The 21,131-nt window shown below is 37.6% G+C and overlaps 2 protein-coding genes across 3 annotated transcripts; one reads left to right on the top strand and one right to left on the bottom strand.

Moving 5' to 3' along the window:
• Positions 1-3,024: 3,024 nt before the first annotated feature.
• Positions 3,025-16,025, bottom strand: LOC131529780 (uncharacterized). Of its 2 annotated transcripts, none has more exons than XM_058759674.1 (7): positions 15,912-16,025; positions 15,084-15,401; positions 10,924-11,241; positions 8,816-8,953; positions 7,592-7,906; positions 6,773-7,078; positions 3,025-4,117 (listed from the first exon to the last, which is right to left on the bottom strand). In XM_058759674.1, the coding sequence occupies exons 1-7, from the start codon at positions 15,964-15,966 to the stop codon at positions 4,059-4,061; spliced, it is 1,509 nt and encodes a 502-aa protein (XP_058615657.1). In that variant the 5' UTR covers positions 15,967-16,025; the 3' UTR covers positions 3,025-4,058. The 2 variants fall into 2 exon arrangements, with proteins under 2 accessions (XP_058615657.1, XP_058615656.1); XM_058759673.1 differs by having other exon boundaries at positions 3,025-4,112.
• A 2,665-nt stretch (positions 16,026-18,690) lies between these two features.
• LOC131530201 (SLAM family member 5-like) lies at positions 18,691-20,130 on the top strand. The gene is made up of 3 exons (XM_058760358.1): positions 18,691-18,766; positions 19,246-19,584; positions 19,733-20,130. Exons 1-3 carry the CDS (start codon positions 18,691-18,693, stop codon positions 20,113-20,115), a joined length of 798 nt encoding a protein of 265 aa, XP_058616341.1. The 3' UTR covers positions 20,116-20,130.
• Positions 20,131-21,131: the final 1,001 nt, after the last annotated feature.

Here is a 21,131-nt window from a genome sequence, read left to right as displayed (position 1 = left end):
GCCAGGTGGAGAGTGGAGGAAATTGCATCGTCCGTAGAGCGGTTCGGACGGTATGCAAACTGGAGCGGATCGAGTGTGTTGGGGAGGCTGGTTTTGATGTTGTGCATGACTAACCTCTCAAAGCACTTCATTATGATTGGAGTCAGTGCTATGGGACGGTAGTCATTTAGACAGGACACAGGTGATTTCTTTGGTACCGGTATGATTGTTGTGGATTTGAGACATGTGGGGACGACTGCCTGGCTCAGCGAGGTGTTGAAGATATCTGTTAGGACATCTGTCAGCTGTGCAGCACAGTCTTTCAGTACACGGCCAGGTATGTTGTCGGGACCCGCAGCCTTGCGTGGGTTGATCCTAGATAGGGACTTCCTTACGTCGGCTGGAGACAGACAGAGCGCCTGGTCGTTGGGAGGTGTGGGCAGTTTTTGTGCAGGTGTGTCATTCAGCATTTCAAACCGTGAGTAAAAGTGGTTGAGTGTATCTGGGAGGGATGTGTCGTCATCACAGGCCTGTGGCGGGGGCTTGTAGTCTGTGATGGTCTGAATAGCTTGCCACAGGCTCCGTGTGTCACTGCTGTCTGTGAAGTGATTGTTGATTTTTTGAGCATATGACCGTTTTGCATTTTTGATGCTGCGGGACAGATTGGCTCTTGCTGTTTTGAGGGCTGCTTTATCTCCTGATCTGAATGCTTCATCTCTGGTCTTTAGCAGCCCACGAACCTCTGCTGTCATCCATGGCTTCTGGTTGGCGCGTGTGGTGATGGTCTTGGTGACTGTCACATCATCAGTGCACTTTTGGATGTAAGCAGTCACAGTTTCAGTGTACTCCTGCAGGTCTGTGTGGTTGTTGTAGGTGGCCGCCTCTTTAAACATGTTCCAGTCTGTGTCCTGGAAGCAGTCCTGCAGTGCTGAGGTGGCATTGTCTGGCCATACCTTGATCTGTTTGTGAACCGGTTTGGCCAGTTTCAGAAGTGGTCTGTATGCTGGGATTAGCATAACAGAGATGTGGTCTGAGTACCAGAGGTGGGGGCGGGGTTCAGCTTTGTATGCGCTCTTAACTGTTGTGTAAACAAAGTCCAGTGTGTTATTTCCCTTGTTGCAAAGTTCACATGTTGGTAGAACTTTGGCAAAACTGTCTTTAGGTTTGCGTGGTTGAAGTCACCGGCTATGATGAAAAAGCCGTCGGGGTTATTTGTTTGTTGTTCGCTGATGGCGCTGTACAGCTCATGAGCGCGTCCTTTGCGTTTGCGCACGGTGGGATGTATACCGCGACAATAACAATGGCCGTGAACTCCCGCGGCAGATAGAACGGTCGACACTTCACAAACATAAACTCCACCAGCGATGAACAGTGTTTTGTCACTACCCCAGCATTGTTACACCATTCTTTGTTGACGTACACACAAGCCACCGCCGCGAGTCTTACCAGACAGTGATGAATCTCTGTCCGCGGTAGCAAGTTAGTCCGTGCAGCTGAATGGCGGAGTCCGGGATGTTGTCGTTCAGCCATGTTTCAGTGAAAACAAACACACAACAATCCCTTGTCTCATGCTGTGTAGATCGACTGAGTTGAATTAAGTCCAGTTTGTTTTCCAGAGAGCGAACGTTTGAGAGCATGAGTGTTGGAAGAGCCGGTCTTGTGGGGTTTTCCTCAGCCTAGCTCGTATACCTCGCGCTTACCGCTTCCGTCCTCTCTCACACCGCTTGCGGCGCCGCCTTGTGCGGAGTAGCGACAGTAGGCGAGGCCGCGGTCTCGAGGTCCGGCTTCAGCAGTAAACAGAGGCCTCGTAGCTTCTCAGTAGCCGCCGGCGAGAGTTGGTCTTTGTATGCGTTGCCGATATCCAAAAGTCTTTGGCGAACATATTTGAGTTTAGGAGTGATTTCCTTATGAACTAGCGGTAAATTTACACTATTTGGAGACGAACAGACGACATTAAAAGACAAAAAGCACCGTCTTTGGGACCTGGAGCAACCGGCGTCTGATCGCGCCGCCATCTTGGGTCTATAATGTGTGTTTCCACCTAATGCTTCTGTATGGGCAATCACAGATATTCATAGAGTAGAGTTGCAGTTGCTTTTAACCTCTAGGCCTACGTGTGCTGGAGCTCAAAGAAAGCAGATGTAAACACACTCAAAAATGAATAGAACATTGAGCCCTGGAGTGATGAGCTATATAAATGTGGTTTTTCAAAGAATGTAAGATGATCTTTACGAAAAATAACAATGGGTTTATTATAGTAGAAGTGTAGAAACCATTTTTTTTTTTGGCATATTTATTGACAATTTAATACCATGGTTAATTTGCAACCTGGTCTCATAAAAATACGTACCTCTGCGCACTTTTTGTGCAACACTGTTTTACGTACCTTGCTGCACGTTTCGCCGCAGTTTCAAATAGAAATGTCCAATGAGTGGCGCTAAAACACAGGTTCAATATGTGAACCCTGGCACGTTTTTATTACGTAGAGTAATTTTGAGCCTCTCTGTGATGGTACCCAGAGGGTTAAGATCAGTCAGTGCAAATTTCTTTCAGTTAGAACAGCTCAGACTGTCTGGGAAACTGCCCCATTAACGCCCGGTTTCACAGACAGGATTTAGGCTAAACCAGGATTAGGCCATTATTCAATTAGGACATTTAAGTAATTTTTATAAACGTGCCTTAGAAAAAACATTACTGGTGTACATCGAAAGACAAGCAAAGGCACTGATATGTTTTAAGATCAGTCAGTGCAACTTTCAGTTGAAACAGCTCAGACATACATTTTAGTCTAGGACTAGGCTTAAGCCTTGTTTGTGAAACTGGGGGTTAGTGTCTTTACTGCAGTCAGTGCTTGCATACTATAATAGGGTACCATCTAGTGTATACTCACAATTTATCTTTCCAACATTAGCTCCACCATTTGGCATAAAATGTGAATCATTATTATTCAGACAGGAATCATGTAGAATTTTGTATTTATATTTATTTTGCTTACACAAGACACCTGATTAAGGTACTGTTAGCAAAAAGTCATTGCATGGTGTCATGGCTGAAGGGATGTCAAAATAAAAGGGTCTGCTAGAGACCTGCAATATTCAAAAAATAAAAGTAGAAATTGCTTTAAAATTACCTATTTGAAAATTATATATTAATGAAATGACATGAAATTTTCACGTATTTCATACAATTACATTGTCAAAGTTTAATGATAAAAAATAACTTTCCCATTATTAAAATTATTAAAGTCTTAATAAGAGCCATGTATGTAACTTTGTTATCAATTTGTGGGATTGTTTTTTTTTTTTTAGAAAAGCATAACAAACCACTGCTAGTTTTAATTTGCTTTTATCTCAGACAGATCAAATCTGCCATAAAATTTTAAAATTGTGATTTATAGGCCTGGAAAATGCATGGAAATGTAATTAACAAGTTAATTTGAATGATAATTACTGGACATACAAATAAAAATAGTTATCCCTAAAATTATTAAAAATAATTCTGCATAAAATATAAACAACAAAAGTAAAATAAATTCAAAGAGCAATTAATAATCAATTAGAAATCAAAACAGAAAGAAGTAACAAACCCAAGTAAACTACAGTATTAGTCTGCAGCACTGTGTGACAAAAACAGACTGCAGGTCAAAAATGTGTTGCTGACAAACCAGACATAAAGATGCAGAAAACAAAAAGAAAACATTCTATTAATAATTTGATATTTGTTGATATTTGAATGTACACAAAAACATAATATAAACAAATACAGTCGTACTGATTAAAAACAACAACAACAAATAAATAAATAAATAAATAAATTAATTAATTAATTAATTGAAAAAACGACATGGTCAACCAATAATGATAAACCAATATCACTGAGAGCAATAATCTGCTCCTGCTCCATCTGTGGTCATGAGTCACTACAGTATTTAGATTAGATTTGCCTCAGATAAGAACCAGTGTGGATCTATAGATCAATGTGAGCACAAGAGTCGATATCAAACACATCTAGAGCTCCTTTCAGATGCTCATATGAGTAGAAATATATACAGTAGTTTCATACTGAAGCTGCTGAAAACCTCAGGAAAGGCACCTTTTTGTCCTCAGAGTCATTTCTTCCGTTTGCAGTGGAATCTGAACTAAACACATAAGACAGGAAAAGACAGAAAATCATAAGAGAAAAGGATCAGTGGTTACATATTTATCACCAATAAATAATGTTGCATAACAGTGAGGAATCAACTCAGATCACTGAATGAGGTCTTAATATAATATAAATTAAAATAAAATCTAAACCATCTTAAGTAAATGTGCTTATTTTAGTTCAGGGTTCCTCAGATCATAACCTGGAGGGCCATTGCACTTCAGAGTTTAGCTCTAACCCTGATCAAACAAACATATGCAAATCAATCCCTGTGTCCGAAATCGCCCCTACACCTTTAAATAGGGCACTATTTCCACGTCTAGCCAGAAGATGGCGCCCGCAGCTCAATCATACATCCATCCATTCATTTTACAAAGTGCGCTTCCTGCGTTCCATTCGGAAGGGCTCATCCCTCTGCCCTAATCCCTTCAAAGGGTTTACCCTCCGGAGTGAGAGCTTCAAAGGGTTGAAGTGTGTAGCGGACCAGACTACTGTTTCTTGAAGTGCCCTTCTGCGTCATCATCCCGTATGTCATCAGCAGACATACGTGTGCTATCTGGGTTTTGGAAGTTTTGCAGTAACATGACTGTTTGTTTAATGTGTCAAAAATGTACCAGAACTGAATGGACAAAGAAAAAGGCTGGGGTGAAATCGCCTCAGGATCCCGGGATCATGGAGGCCCGAAGTGTCCATCAGTTGTACCCTTCGAAATCCTTCATTCCGAAGGGCCCTTTGAAGTGGCCAGTTTTGAGCACTTCGGTTTAGAACGACCCTTCAATATGGCGGCCATGATTGTTTTCACTCCGAAGTAGAGCCCTGCGCGGGACTGTTTTCTTAAACCCGCACCCGCCCGCGCCCGCAATGTTTGTGTCCACTCCCGCCCGCTCCCGCGGACTTTCTCTCAGAGCTTGTAAAAAATGTTGGCTACACAAATACTGAAATATTCGTTCAACTTAACATCCAGAATAGCAGCCTTTAAACATGATTGTGTTTAAATAAGATGAAGTAATGCTAAACCAAAGCACCACACCTGACAAAAACATTGGGTATTTTTATTTATTTATTTATTTTTTGTATTAGCGTTATAAAACATTAACCGTTAAAACAAAACCAGTCTAAATTTTCACACGTTAAAAAATAAATACAACCTCAGGTTATGTCAATCATGTCCCAGACAGCAAGCAGTGTCGGCCCAGATCCGGCCCACATCTGGCCCGCATGGATTTCACACGGGCCAGATGTGGGCCGGATCTGGGCCAACACTATGTTGCTGTCTGGGGTTTACACACTGCCTCCGAAACTTTCGTCAGTCATAAAAAAAATAAAAATTTCTGCGTTTTCGCATCCGTAGCATGCATTTTGATAGGAAAGGATGAGGAATACGAAAAATCAGAAAAACGCACGCGAAAATTTTGGACTCAGTGTGCAATGACCTTAACTGTTAACAAACAGTTTAAGTAGGCTAAATAAGCCAAAGCAAAATATGAAATAACTTTAACTTAGAAACATAGAAAATAGGTATGTCGCCTCAGGGCAGAGGTGCCAGATTTATGTCCTTGTGCACATTTATCGCAACTTACGAAGTTTAACTCTTTCCCATTACGAAGTTTAACTCTTTCAGCAAAGGTAAAACCGCTCGCTCCGGCGAGATTTGCATTGGGTCCCGTGGGAGCCCAAACCCAATGCAGCCCTCTGCTCCGAAGTGCCCTTCGGAGGGCGATATATCCCATTTGAAACGCACCGACAGTGTAATAGCTAAAGCACACACAGGCATACATTCATTGTAAATTGATTATTAAATTGTTTAATTAGGGTTTGTACATAACTTCCATGACAGAGCTCATGATATATCCTTTCATCTTACTACTGGAGCTGCCAGTTTGTCAGTTTCAAATTATTATTAAACAGCAAACTATGCAAAAGCGGCAGTCCTTCCTCACTTGTTTTCATTTACCCCTTCAAGGGAACTATATTCGTGACCTAATGTAGGGAATAGTGAATAAGGGTATAGGGGGCGGTTTCGCATTCAGCCAACATCTTCAGGATCATTAGAAAATCATAGGTAGGTGATGTTTGATCAGGGCTGGAGCTAAACACTGCAGTGCATTGGCCCTCCAGGGTACAATTTTAGGAAAATTTGAGGATTTGAGATTATTTAAAAATGAACAGATGATATAAAATAGACCAAATATCTTAAAATTAAAGAGGACAAGGATCATGATAAGACTGATTTTGCACAAAAACACTGCAAGAAAGATGAAGCACGAAGCATAAATAATACAAGTACTTCACACGGTTATCCTAAGTAAAGGTTATCCTTTATATCATTCTATGGTTTCTTAAGTGAAAATGCAATCACAGAGTTACTGATGTCATTATCAGCTTGATACAGAACGCAGGAGTCTTGAATGTATTTGTGCAAGTTGAACTGTTTTTAAAGTGACATTGTCAAAGTGAATCTCTTTAATGCTCTTTAAATACTGCTGACAGATGCAACACTATCATACACACAGTGACAATGTGACATTTGTCAAATCACATGATTAATCTGCTAGTCCTACAAAATCATGCTGTAGTACTTCATTTAAATGATTACCATTGTTGATCTAAAATAAAGTCATTAATACACTGAATGATTTGAATTACTCACCAGATTCAGTAACAATAAATTGCTTAAATGTGATTTTTCCTTTTCTGGTGATCTGTAGTTTATAATCTCCAAAGTCTGTTATTCGGATGTCTCTGATGGTGAGTGATCCGGACTTCTTGTCTAGCTTCAGTCTGCTTCTGAATATCCTATTTGAAGAGATCTTCGTTTTCCCTCCTTTGATTTTAGCTAGGAGAGAGTCTTCATCTCCAAACTTCCACAGAATCACATCATCTGTCTGTATTTCAGTAACATCAGTGTTTAGAGTGAAAGAATCTCCCTCCATCACTGACACTGACTTCACTTCATCTGTCACAGCAGCACATAAAAACAGAACAGAAATCAGAACCAGAAAAATACCAGATGTTTTATATGCAGGTATAAGTAAATTTACAGTAACGTTAATAACAACACGAACTAAATTCTTCATGGTCAGTATATTGCTCTTTCATATCTTATTTATACAATTACTTTTATTTAATATACAGTATAAATTAAATCCTTTTTTAATTACATATATTTTATCTTCACGCTGTTTTCTTATTTTTTAAATGTATGTTGGTTTGCACTGTTCTCACTTTGCACAGTTTTAATTGCATGCCGGAACAGTGCAAATAATTTGGTAATACAAATGAACAAACATTTTTTATACCAATGAAGCTCCTTAAAATTGAAACTGAGAATGAATCTTTTCAAACAAAAACTTTGAAACCACATGATTAATCTGCTAGTAATTCAAACAATAGTCTTTCATTTAAACGATTAACACAGTTTCAATCTAAAATAAGATCATTATTACACTGGAAGTTTTGAGTTTCTCACCAAATACAGTAACATGGAATAATCCAATTGAAGTGTTTCTACTTCTGATGACCTTTAGCTGATAAAGTCCAGAGTCTGTGGTTCTGGTCTTCATCATGGTCAGAGATCCAGTCTGATGATCCAGCTTCAGTCTGTCTCTGAATCTTCCATCAGTACCATCATCATGTGTAAGGATATCTCTAGTCTTTATTTTGATTTGAGCAATGAGAGTGTTTTCATCTCCAAACAGCCAGTGTACCTGATCAGTTTTCTGTAGTTCAACAACATCACTGTTTAGAGTAAATGAATCTCCCTCCATCACTAGCAGTGTCTTCACTTTATCATCACAGCATGCAGCACATATGGAACACAGAAATGAGAAAAAGAAAACTAACAAAAGCAGAGATAACAAAATCATCACTAATAATAATAATAATTTTTCTGTTCTCTCCTTCCATCTCATTTAAAGATGAAAGACTTTTGCAGTTTGTAACCTATCAAGACAACATTATCCTTTGACAGGAATAAATGGACATTTGACTTTGTCACTAGAAATAAATGTGGTTATCTTCATGGGTCAAAAGGTAAGGCTTATAACGGTGACACTTTACAATAAGGTTAATTAGGTAACATTAGTTAACAACTTTAGTTAACATGAACTAAGAATGAACAATACTTCTACAGCATTTATTAATCTTAGTTAATGTTATTTTCAGCATTTACTAATGCTTTATTAAAATCTAACATTAACAAAGATTAATAACTAGTGTAATAAATGCATTGTTCATTGTTTGTTCGTGTTAGTTAATACATTAACTAATGTTAACAAATGACACCTTATTGTAAAGTGTTACCCTTATAACTTCTAAGTAGTACACTATTTTCATCCTCAAAAAACAAAAACAAAAAAACAAACAAAAAAAAAACACCTTTGCATATAACGTTGGGTTATTGTCTCATTAAACTTTGATAGCTCCAGAGAAGCATTAACCCTATTTTTGTAAGTGTCACTGTGTGGAACAATGCAGTGTTAGAAAATAGAGGCTAATTGTTTAGCAATAAACAAACGACCAATATTAAATGAGGTGTTAAATGGTGGCAGAAAACTTGTTAATTAGAATGAAGAATACACCATTTTAATATGATAAGCATTTTTTTATACTTTCTATTGTAGTACAAAAAAAAAATAATAATAATAAAACAAAAAACTAATCTTTCTCTTGCTGTATCAGCTGTAGTACTTACACTTCTGTCTTTTAAGTTTATGGTTCCAGCAGAAACAGTAAATCACACCAACAAAAACAGTCATGGCCAGCACCGGCAGGATTGCACCACCAGCTGTTATGTCAGCTAAAATTAGACCCCGAGTTTCTACATGTGAACCTGTAGTGAATAGAGGAAGAGAGTCATTAGTTTGTTCTGTATCAAACACTACAAAACATCAGCAAATCTGATATGAATGATTCAATTTAAAGGAGAACATCATGCTTCATAAATGTCACCATGAAGTAAAAACTCATTCATCATATCTGAGATTTACGGTTAACACGTTATGAGTATCACTATCATTTTCATATTTTCATGACCAGTCATTTTTGATTAAAGGACTTTTAAAATCATTCAATAGAAAATACGATAACAACTGAATAACTAATTTCTTTTTACTGTAAATGAATTGAACAAAGTAAGAAAAATGCATATCCACTATATAACTTTTACATAATTAGTGCAAATTCTACCAATTTAAATGTCAGCTGGGTAACTTTACCCACATGAGGTTTTGTCTAAACTGTGAGAATGACTTGAAAACGATATTTAGAATGATTTATACATTCAGTAATTCACGATACTATTCAATTTTCAGGTTTTAAGCAACACCCAACATAAAAACAAATATGTGGTAACACTTTACAATACAGTGTCACTAATATGCATTAATTCATGCTTAACAAATGCACAGATAATCATGAGTTAATATATAACTCATGAAGAACTAAACCATTTATTAATAATTACTGCATCAGCAACAAATGAATGTTCTTGTCACGAATCCAGTCTGCACTTCCATTCACCCTCCACCAGAGGTCACTCACTCAGCACATGGACTTCACACCATACATAACACTGGACTCCATTTCCCATCATTCATTGCACTGATTGCGCACACACAGCTGATTGCACTAATCACACGCACACCTGATCCCATGCACACACTGATCACACTCCCTACTTAAGCCATGGACTTTCTCTCCCTCGTCGCCGAGTATTGTTTGCGTTTACCGCTCCCCTAGCTGTAGCAACTCTCAGAGCCCCTGTTAGTTTTCCTAGTGTTCCCCTGCCTGTCTTGGATTGTTTTCCCGTGTTTTATTCTAGCCCGTGTTCCCTGGATTATCTCTCTGCCTTGCCCACCGGATTCTGTTCGCCGATCGTCGACCTTTGCTTGCCCTAGGATTACTCTTCGTCTTGTCTCTGCCATACCTGTTTGCCATTGCTCGACCCTGCCTGTATTTATGACCATGCCTATAAATAAAAGCTTGCAGATGGATCCGCATGTCTCTTGTCTCGTCAGCCCTGTTACAGTTCTATATGATTCATAAATTGTTATTACTTAAATGTGTCAAAGTATTAATTCCCTAATGACATATTATATTAACTAGTAGTGTGAATTCATGTGTTAATTACCTGGGTTGAAGCATGCATTTCAACTTCCAGTTGTCTGCTTTAATTAATCATTAGCTAATGATTTGCATGGGTATCATTATGTTATGACTTTACTTGTTGAGGCACATGACTAACTAACTAATTCAAAATCCATAACCACAATGACATATTACTTAACAATTAGTTAATAGTTATGTGCCTCAACAAGTAAAGTTATAGCATAATGATACCTTTGCAAATCATTAGCTAATGATTATTTAAAGCAGACAACTGGAAGTTTAAAGGCATGCCTTCGACCCAGTGTGGTAATTAACATATGAATTTACTTCATTACTTAATAAAATAAGTTATTAGGAAATTAATACATTAAGACACATTTAACTAATAACAATTTATTGATTACTTAATCTTTGAATCATATTGAATGTTCATTAGTTGCTGATGCAGTAATCATTAATAAATGGTTTAGTTAATCATGAGTTATACATTAACTCATGATTATATGTGCATTAGTTAAGCATTATTTAATGCATATTTGTGCACCCGTATTGTAAAGTGTTACCAAATATGTTGCTAGAAATCATAGCCAGTGAAAATATTGGAGAAGCAATTAGAAATCTGAGGCACTGGCCTGAAAACACCAATATAAATAACTTTACCACTGAGCCATTGAATGACTAAATTATACTCACCATTGACAGTAACATTGAAGCTCTTTATGATGCTGAATCTGTTGCTGTTGATCTTTAGTTGATATAATCCAGAGTCTGTGGTTCTGGTGTTTGTGATGGTCAGAGATCCAGTCTGATGATCCAGCTTCAGTCTGTCTCTGAATCCCTCATCACTATCTTTACACTGAACATCTGCACAGATCTTATTAGGAAGTCCATTGATTTCAGCGATGAGAACATCATTAAAATACCATGTCAAATCATTTGGGTTTTGTACTACACCAGTATATAAAGTAACTGTTTCGCTCTCCTTCACTGACACGGTCTTCTTTTCAAAATCTGTATCAAAAACACCAGAAGCACAAATCAACAACTGATTGAAGGATCATTTTGGGGGGAACTCAACAACAAGAAATGGCTGTGAAGACATATTAGCTCTATATTCACATAGCCTGTTTATTTCTTGGATCTCTAGAAATTCGGTAGAACCAAAAGTAACAGCAAAATTAATTTACTGTAGTCACCTTTTCTGAGCTCTAGGGAAGTTCTTAGAGGTCATGCATTATGCATTATTTTTCTATCTTGTTTTCTCTTATCACGACTTAATTTTCTCGTGATCTCGACATAACAAAAGTTTTTTTTTTTTTTTTTTTTTTTACAATGATTGATTTTTAAAACACAATGCGTCGTGAGTCTGCTGTTGCTATAGTAATGAACGCAACTCTGACGCCCATCTGATCGACAGATAACCCTGCACTTTTTACTGTTTGTTATGGATATTTCAGCAACTTTCGCTTCGCGTAGTACTAATAAAGTCTTAAATAAACAAATATAGGCTAATCAATCATTGTTGATTTTTTCCTCTGCATGCCTAACACCTGCAGTTTTCAACCGAAGCCTTACGCCTGGGACACACTGCCTGCGTGGCGGACGTGGAGCGGGTTTGTTGCGTGACTGCAGCGGAAAAAAAGCGCTTCACTTCTATTCTGTCGCGGGGCCGCGGTTTGCAGTGTGGTTGGACCACAGCTGATACGCGCGTATTCCGCAGGTAGTGTGGCTGCTCTAGTCTGTTAACATAGGCGCGGAAAGGAAAATCAACACGCAGCAAACCCGCTCCGCGACGCGTCCGCCGCGCAGCCTATATCCTATAATTGTGCACCTGTATGACCTGTCAGTTTGCTTTTGGAAATGTTTCACGAACTCCATCTCTCCTTCACAACGAACGATTTTTGAAGTGTAGGCTGACAGTTTTGTTAATTGTGGAAGACCAGGTGAATTCTGGGTGGATTTGTGCATGCCCTAGATTCGTGGTGTGAGCGGTATCGGAGCGGAACCGGAGCGAGTCATATAATTAGAATATCATCAAAAAGATGATTTATTTCACTAATTCCATTCAAAATGTGAAACTTGTATATTACATTCATTCATTACACACAGACTGATATATTTCAAATGTTTATTTCTTTTAATTTTGATGATTATAACTGACAACTAAGGAAAATCCCAAATTCAGTATCTCAGAAAATTTGAATATTGTGAAAAGGTTCAATATTGAAGACACCTGGTGCCTAATCAGCTAATTAACTCAAAACACCTGCAAAGGCCTTTAAATGGTTTCTGAGTCTAGTTCTGTAGGCTACACAATCATGGGGAAGACTGCTGACTTGACAGTTGTCCAAAAGACGACCAATGACACGTTGCACAAGGAGGGCAAGACACAAAAGGTCATTGCAAAAGAGGCTGGCTGTTCACAGAGCTCTGTGTCCAAGCACATTAATAGAGAGGTGAAGGGAAGGAAAAGATGTGGTAGAAAAAAGTGTACAAGCAATATGGATAACCGCACCCTGGAGAGGACTGTGAAACAAAACCCATTCAAAAATGTGGGGGAGATTCACAAAGAGTGGACTGCAGTTGGAGTCAGTGCTTCAAGAACCACTACACACAGACGTATGCAAGACATGGGTTTCAGCTGTCGCATTCCTTGTGTCAAGCCACTCTTGAACAACAGACAGCGTCAGAAGCGTCTCGCCTGGGCTAAAGACAAAAAGGACTGGACTGCTGCTGAGTGGTCCAAAGTTATGTTCTCTGATGAAAGTAAATTTTGCATTTCCTTTGGAAATCAGGGTCCCAGAGACTGGAGTCACACAATCCACGTTGCTTGAGGTCCAGTGTAAAGTTTCCACAGTCAGTGATGGTTTGGGGTGCCATGTCATCTGCTGGTGTTGGTCTACTGTGTTTTCTGAGGTCCAAGGTCAACACAGCCGTATAGCAGGAAGTTTTAGAGCACTTCATGCTTCCTGCTGCTGACCAACTTTATGGAGATGCAGATTTCATTTTCCAACAGGACTTGGCACCTGCACACAGTGCCAAAGCAACCAGTATCTGGTTTAAGGACCATAGTATCCCTGTTCTTAATTGGCCAGCAAACTCGCCTGACCTTAACCCCATAGAAAATCTATGGGGTATTGTGAAGAGGAAGATGCGATATGCCAGACCCAACAATGCAGAAGAGCTGAAGGCTACTATCAGAGCAACCTGGGCTCTCATAACACCTGAGCAGTGCCACAGACTGATCGACTCCATGCCACGCTGCATTGCTGCAGTAATTCAGGCAAAAGGAGCCCCAACTAAGTATTGAGTGCTGCACATGCTCATACTTTTCATGTTCATACTTTTCAGTGGGCCAAGATTTCTAAAAATCCTTTCTTTGTATTGGTCTTAAGTAATATTCTAATTTTCTGAGATACTGAATTTGGGATTTTCTTTAGTTGTCAGTTATAATCATCAAAATTAAAAGAAATAAACATTTGAAATATATCAGTCTGTGTGTAATGAATGAATATAATATACAAGTTTCACTTTTTGAATGGAATTAGTGAAATAAATCAACTTTTTGATGATATTCTAATTATATGACCAGCACCTGTATATTTTGCACGCTCCGCTCCCCGCTCACTCCCTGCTCCGCTCCGCTCACATGCTCTGGTATACAGGTCCCAATTAGTTATGTTTACTTCTACACTGCCACCTGTTGGCCAGTTGTGTAACTTAGATAACAACTTCTGTTATGTCAAGATAACGACAAAAAAACTTTTGTTATGTCGAGATCACAAGAAAATTAAGTCGTGATCAAACATATTTGCAGCGTTGAGCAATGTAGCCGCTAAAGAAAGTAAAGAAAGTATTGTGTTTCAAGTCACAATTTTATTTATCTTGACCATAATACATGGCCTTTTAGAACTTCCGTACTTTTTACTAGGAAATGTATCTATTTTTATATTATTTTGTCATCATTAATCTGTTTTAAGGAGTTAAAATTTCTCCTTAGCTTGATTGACATGGCAATATTATATCACATTATTTTGACAAAGTTTTGGGTGTTTTTTATTTATTTATTTATTTATTTTTTTTTTGGAGTGGGTGGGTTTTGGTGTGCTTTTGTACTTGAAATCGTCCATCCAACACTGGGAGTGAATCAGGATAATATTCTGGATAATGTTTTCAGCGATTAACAACAATAAATGCTGCTCTGTGCCTCACAAAACTGTTGTATTCCATCAGAGAGGACTGCAACTACAACACATTTGGACTACTTTTGGTACTGCTTTTGACATTTTTGCAATAAATAAATTATTATTGTTATTGCACTTATCTGTCATTTTTTTCTTTATACTATGGTTAGGGATTAGCGACTATAAAAAATATATTTTTAATGCCATATTGTTACTAAAAGGGTAATTTCCCCTTGTAAAGCTGTTGGTTGTTTTGTTTTTCATCCCTGCTTGGATTTCTGCCTTATTGTGGACTTTGCATTTCCCCAACTATTCACTCATTGGATTTTCTTTACTGGACTTCTCTCAAAGCACTCATTGATGTTGATGATCTTCCATGGACTTTTTGCGAGTTTGTGGATTCCCAGTCCATTCTGACATGGCCACAGAGGCCGTCCCCAAACTCTATTATGGCCAAGGAGGCTGCTTCTGAACATGCTGTATATCCAGTAATGGCCAAGAAGGGACACAAAGGCCATTTTTGAACTCTCTGTGCCCCCTGTTGGTTCTGTCATGACCATGGAGGCCGACATTGAACTCTGAGCTCTGAGACATTTGAATACTCCGATATATTTTGTTCTATTCATAATGCATTATAATAAACACAATGTTGTGATTTAAATGACTAACCATGAACAGTAACATTGAAGATCTTTTCACTGCTGGGGCTGTTGAAAATCTTCAGTTTATAAAGTCCAGCATCTGAGGTCATTGTGTTCATGATGGTCAGAGATCCAGTCTGATTGTCCAGCTGCAGTCTGTCTCTGAATCTCTCATCACAGTGAACATCTGTACAGATCTTACTCTGATCTCCAGTGATCTGAGTGAGGCGAATGTCATTAAAATACCATCTAATTCGGTCCTGTTGTTTTTTTTTGTATCCAGTGTATAGAGTGACACAATCTCCCTCCATCACTGACACTGTAATTTCTTCAACACCAAACACACCTGAAGAGGAAACAAACAGTTAATTATAAATAATTTCAAGAATATTGGTGGTCTTTCAGTATGACAAAATTTCCACATACAACTGTTACAACTGAGACAAAATAAAAATTTGTAAATATATATATATATATATATATATATATATATATATATATATTTTTTTTAAATAAAAAAAAGTAAATAAAATCTCATATAGGTAATGAAATAAAACTTGATTAATATCGATTCAAAACACAATACATCCATGACATTATAAGACAGTTACAAGAACATCGGTGATTTGCAGAAATTACACACACCTTTTCCCAAAATGAAAAGGATACATCAGTGTATGATGCAACTGCCATCATATAGCGAATGCTATGTTACTCATAAAGATGTCACCTGACCTGAGCATTTTCATACTTTGTCATAATTTATATATTTTTCTTCATTAATGCCAGTAAATTTTGGGTTCGAATTAACAAAATAATAAATAATTTGTTTGTAGATTGTAACAAAATATCTTACCACAGTTTAGTAAAACACACGTTGAGAGAAAAATAAAAATAAAGATAAGAGTCATTTCTTCAGGTAAATGAATTGTGATTTAGTGAAATAAAAGTTGCTTGTTCCTTTGTTTTGACACCATGATTTTCTGAAAGTGAAAGTGTTTATATAGCCTAGGCCAGGGGCGGACCTGACATGCATAGGCACGCCCACTACAATGAATATGCACCCCAGTTTATTATGCAAATATAATATCTGTTTAAAAATTATTGTTTAATCTATTTTAACACAATTACAAAACTATTATAACATCTCACATAACTAAAATAACTAAAATGTGTTTTTGCATAATGCTTGATGAGTTTTATTATCAGCTGTGTTGATAATAAAATTATGAACGTCATTTAAGCTCAGTCTGTGTTTTCAGTCGGTGTTTAAAGTTTTGTGTATATGTGTGTGTGTGTGTGTGTGTATAAATTTTGTGACTGCCGCCAGCGACTAACTGCACCTGTTTCCGAATATGTATTAACAAATAAAAAAATCACAAACATGACATTTCTGAATGAAATAATTCTATACACTTTAATTATATCTAATACTATATTTGAGGAAATATGGTGAGAAAAAAAAAAACAGTGCCTTGAAGGCTATAATGATAAAATTAAAATATACAAATAGTATTTTAAAAATTACTTCTGTTTCGTAATAAATAAAGCAGTATTTAATTTTCGTTCTACACTTATCTTGTATGTCGATGTTGCATGACTTAAGTGACAGCTGATAGCTGCAACTTCATGTCTGTGTTTTGTGTTCGTATAAGTTGAGCAGTAGAGACCTGGCGTGAGAGATTCTTTCTACAGTTTCTAAATTTATAGTTTGAGTGGCCTATTGCCATCTTCAACAGTATTATAGGGATTGGGGTTATTGTGAATTCTTTTAAGTTATGTTGACAATGTACAGGTTCTTGAAAGCGACGGAGACGTGGTAGTTTTACTATGTCTTCCACTATGTTCTATGGTTACATTTTTAATTTTTAATGACCTTAATATTGAGTCTGACTCTGTCCGTTATTACTAGCGCCCACTCACTTTTGCCCAGGTGCGGCTATGTGATTTTTGCGTGACATTTTCCTCAGATTGGTTAAGCGCAAATCAGCTTTTGTGAAAACTGCACTCAGCATTATACAGTGGCGTGCGCAGGAGAAAAATGGCGTTAGGAGTAATCGTGGTCCGGGGGCACTTTAGCGTCAGCAATTAAAGGGAAGGTTTTTTTTTTTTTTTTTTCCAGGACTATCATGACAACCTGTGGTTAATATGTGAACGTGACATGGTGTGACTGACTAGAAACTCAACCATTCAGGTTGGAAATTAGACATTTCAACTCGAATGCTCCCACATTCGACCTCTTCTCGAATGTAGCCTTATTAGCTACATGTTGTAATTGCACGTGAACTACCAGCAGTTGCGTCGCTTCCAAGGGAGAGAAATCGTCTCCCCCTTGGTCTCATGGGATAGTAAAGTGTCCATGCACAGTTCAGAATCTCATCCGGGTACTTTTTTTTACCTACTCTTTTATGATTACTGTGAATTCAGACATACATCTTTTGTCACAAAATATTATTTATTTATTTATTTTGCTTACAATATAGTAGGGAAGTGTGCAATTTTCAAAGTCTTTATGAATGGGTCAATAATATTCACTTAACTGATTTGTTAAAAAAATGTCAATTTATTCAGTAATGAAAGAACACTGTGTTGCTTGGAAGCATGCAATGGCTCAATTTTGCTTTTTGCCCCAATATCTTTATTTGTTTTTTTTAATTTATTTTGTCTCAAGCCCCCATTAATTTCTGACCCTGTTGTCTTATGTACAGATGCATCAGCAGGGGTGCCGGCAAGGTTTCTGTGCGCCCTGAAAAGCATGTTCACTTGGGCGACCACGGTCCGTGTTTAAAGGTCAGTGTTTTTATTTATAAGATGCTGTCAAATTATACATTTCCATTTCATATTTGTCCATCTCACTTCCTTTGTGAATGCATTTTTTCTTGCCCAAGTCCTGGAATAGACTAAAATCAGTCACATGGTCTATGTGTGTTTGTGGGCCTCTTCCAGTACTCACACTTGCAGTCTTGGCCACATGAGAGCTTGTGCATATGACAGGAAACAAGAAACATTCTTTGAAATGTCCCAGGTCTGATCACATTTCCACTAAACCAGGGCAGTTCCAGACATTTCGCATAGTTATTTTGAGTTACCACGTGTTTTCAAGTTACTACCAAGGCTCAGAGTTCCCAGCTAACACCAATCATTCACACTTTATAGTGAATGGAATTTCTTAAGTATGTTAAGTATGTTATAAATATAGCACAACAGGAAGAAACCTTTCACCTGAACCACAGATGTGTCATTTCCAACCACTTAAGCTATTCACTCAACAGGTCAAATTGCATTTTTAAAGAAAACCAGCTGCAGCAAGTTTCAGTTTGACCCAGAATAAGCTGCTTGCTGGAACTGATATGGTCAGCAGTCTTTTTTTTTTTTTTTTTCAACTGAATGATTATAAAACATTTTTAAAAAGCAATTTGTAATTTATTTTATTGTGAGATTTAGGTTATATTCGAACAACATTCCACTGTTAAATATTTAACATACACTTTTAAACATTTAACACAATCAGGAAGTTACCTGGTGTGTTGAATATGTACAAAACATAAGATGGTCAATGTTAAATTAAGTTAAGTTTTTCAATATTGAGAGCAGTTGAAGTATAAATAAAAGCTAGCAGAACTTGTATATACTATATGTGTAATACAAGACAAAGGTTTTTAGAGGATGTGCTTGAGGAGGGTCTTCATATTCTCTTCGGGGAGGATTCAAGTAAACCAGGTTAACAGCTTGAGTTGGGGGACAGTACATGAAACATTTTACTGAGCTATTTGAGAATGTTTTACATGTTCAGTTTGTTCTGTTTGTGCTGGTGGCATCTGATTGGTAAGTTAAAAAAAATGTTATTGCTTAGTACGGCTTTGATTCTGGTTTGTTTTTATTGCAGTCATGGAAAGCCTGCAATTATTAGGAATTTTTAAACCTTGAAAAGTAATGGAAACGTAATAAATATTGGGGGGGGAGTAATGGAAAATTATGAAAATGCAAACTGCTTTCAAATACCAGGACATTTTTAATCCTAAATTCAAATACTTCCAATGGACATGAAAAATAAAATGCAATGAATAATTAGTGCATTTTATTTATTTATTTATTTTTTTTATGAGTCAAAACTCATGAAAATATATTGCTCAAAAAGCAGGGGAGCCCTGATTTTAGATTCAATTAAACTAAATGTTCATGATCTCCAGGTGTGTTTGGTTCTGAGACAAATGAAATACAGATGGAGTCAGTGATGGAGGGAGATTCTGTCCTTTTACACACTAATGTTACTGAAGTTCATGATAATGATGATGACATATTGTGGACATTTGGAGCTGAAAAGTCTTTGATAGCTCAAATCAGTAGAGCAGCTGGAATCTTCAACACGTCTGATGGTACTGATGGGAGATTCAGAGACAGACTGAAGCTGGACAAACAGACTGGATCTCTGACCATCACAAACATCACAACTGAACACGCTGGACTCTATGAAGTAGAAATAAATGGAGAAAAACTGTCAACAAAAACATTCAGTGTTTCTGTCTTTGGTGAGTAGAGATCACCAGTCCTGTCCTTTATAGTCTTATCACAGGAACACTTAGTGATCGTCATAAACACCCATTCAACACACTGAACCAAAAATAAGATTGTTAATTAGATTTAACCAAATTTATCTTTATTCTCTCATGTTTTCAGCTCATCTGCCTGTTCCGGTCATCAGCAGTAACTCTTCAAACTGTTCTTTATCATCATCATCTTCATCACAGCAGAATTGTTCATTGTTGTGTTCAGCGGTGAATGTGGGTCATGTGACTCTCTCCTGGTACAAAGGAAACAGTTTATTGTCCAGCATCAGTGTGTCTGATCTCAGCATCAGTCTCTCTCTACCTCTGGAGGTGGAATATCAGGATAAAAACACCTACAGCTGTGTGCTCAACAATCCCATCAGCAACCAGACCAGACATCTGGACATCAGTCGACTCTGTCACACATGTGCAGGTACAACAGTCATGATATTAGCATTTATGTACACATTCACTCACATTAATGTCTCTCTTTTACTCTCCTTCTCAACCTAGGTTCTGTATCTCAGATAGTGCTGATTTCTGCAGCTGCTTTGATGATTGTAGCTGTAATTGTGATCTGCAGGAAACAAAGAAAAACAGACAGAGAAGGCAAGTGTTTCCTACTGCTTTCTAAACTGCTTTTAATCAATTAATAGCCATAATTATCATCTAATCACAATTAATCTCATAAACAGTTGAGACTGGTGATGAAGAAATCACCTACGCTGAACCTATTTCCTACAAACGAGATGCATCTAAAACAGTAAGATGATTTATTTATTTCAGTGCATCGCATTAGATGCCCTTGTATTTGTTCCATTACATATATTACAAACACAACAGCACCATAACAGATAGCCTATTTATAAAAGCCATATCATCATTCAATACAAGAAACACTAACACATATTCATGATACTCACTGTATCAATGTAAAAAAAAAAATAGTGTCGGTCACATTGCAGTAGCCTGCATCATATTTCACATGAAGACAGTAAGGAGAGATGACTGGCAGGATGATGTCGGAGGATTTAGAGCACAACAGGTCCTGACCTTCAGTGACAATCTTATCAGCGCCACTCCTGATACACAAAGTGTGACCGCAAATTCGAAAGTGAAATGGAGCGGGCATTTAAAAGCGATTACATTATTATAATAATGCAAATACATTATTATTCACATTTAAGGAAACATATCACCCTCTAGCCAAATAAAGGTTGCTCACTGAAGCTAAGCAGGGTTGAGTCTCCTTAGTTAATGGATGGGAGACTTCCTGGAAAAACTAGGTTGCTGCAGGAAGAGTTGTTATTGAGGCCATTCTGTGGTCTGTGTGGGTCCTAACGCACCAGTATAGTGCACCGTCCTTCAGGTCCTGACTCTCTGTGGTTGAAAAATAGCCCATGACACTTCTCGTAAAGTAGGGGTGTAGCCCTGCTATCCTAGCCAAAAATAAATAAATAAACATAAAAACTAAATTTCACATTGAAACTCAATTGATCTTTGGGATGCCACATTTTTAGGAGGCACAA

Source organism: Onychostoma macrolepis, chromosome 22 (assembly GCF_012432095.1).
Source record: "Onychostoma macrolepis isolate SWU-2019 chromosome 22, ASM1243209v1, whole genome shotgun sequence".
Lineage (NCBI taxonomy): Eukaryota > Metazoa > Chordata > Actinopteri > Cypriniformes > Cyprinidae > Onychostoma > Onychostoma macrolepis.
This window is presented reverse-complemented; position numbering and strand designations above follow the sequence as displayed.